The sequence below is a fragment of the Vairimorpha ceranae genome (assembly GCF_000988165.1).
Source record: "Vairimorpha ceranae strain PA08 1199 chromosome Unknown NODE_290, whole genome shotgun sequence".
NCBI classification, from domain to species: Eukaryota; Fungi; Microsporidia; family Nosematidae; genus Vairimorpha; species Vairimorpha ceranae.
In genome coordinates this window covers 1-558 of record NW_020169585.1, presented here as the reverse complement: position 1 = coordinate 558, position 558 = coordinate 1, and the positions used below count along the sequence as shown (strand labels likewise).

General features: G+C 28.1%; 1 protein-coding gene across 1 annotated transcript; it reads left to right on the top strand.

Moving 5' to 3' along the window:
• Positions 1-438: 438 nt before the first annotated feature.
• AAJ76_290000120 (hypothetical protein) lies at positions 439-558 on the top strand (the record flags this gene model as incomplete). The annotated part of the gene is made up of 1 exon (XM_024474960.1): positions 439-558. A coding segment is annotated over one exon (120 nt), but the record flags the coding sequence as incomplete, so codon positions are not given.

Genomic DNA, 558 nt, shown 5'->3' with positions numbered 1-558 from the left:
TTTTTTTTTAAATTCTTAACTTTAAAAAATGACGAGTCTTTTTTAATTGAGATGAATATTCAGGTAGTTGGCGCACTTACAATTAATACTCCCCCAATCGTATTCATCGATATGTTACAAGCCGGTCTTAAAATTCATATTTAGATGCCAATATCTACACTTTTGCTGATTGTGAACTACTTTATATCTAAAAAGCAGAAGAATAACTTGATGTTTACTCATCTGAGCAATATCATTCATCAATGGCATAAAATGCTACAAAAATGAAAATTAATTAACGTACACTATTTTTGTGTTTGAGAGAAATATAATACTAAAAAATTGTCTGATTGCAATGTCATAATAGCTTTGAAACTTTTTATTTATAACATGCTTTTCCCTCAACATTTTTATTTTCCCACTAAAAACTTTTATTTAATATTTTTTCTGACCCCTATCATGTCTCTAGATAATCTTGAAAATGCACTTGTAAGACTTAGCAACAATGATTTGATTAATACATTAATGGATGCCAGGTTATTAAAAAAGGAGTGGAACTGTATAGAATGCCATCAAATA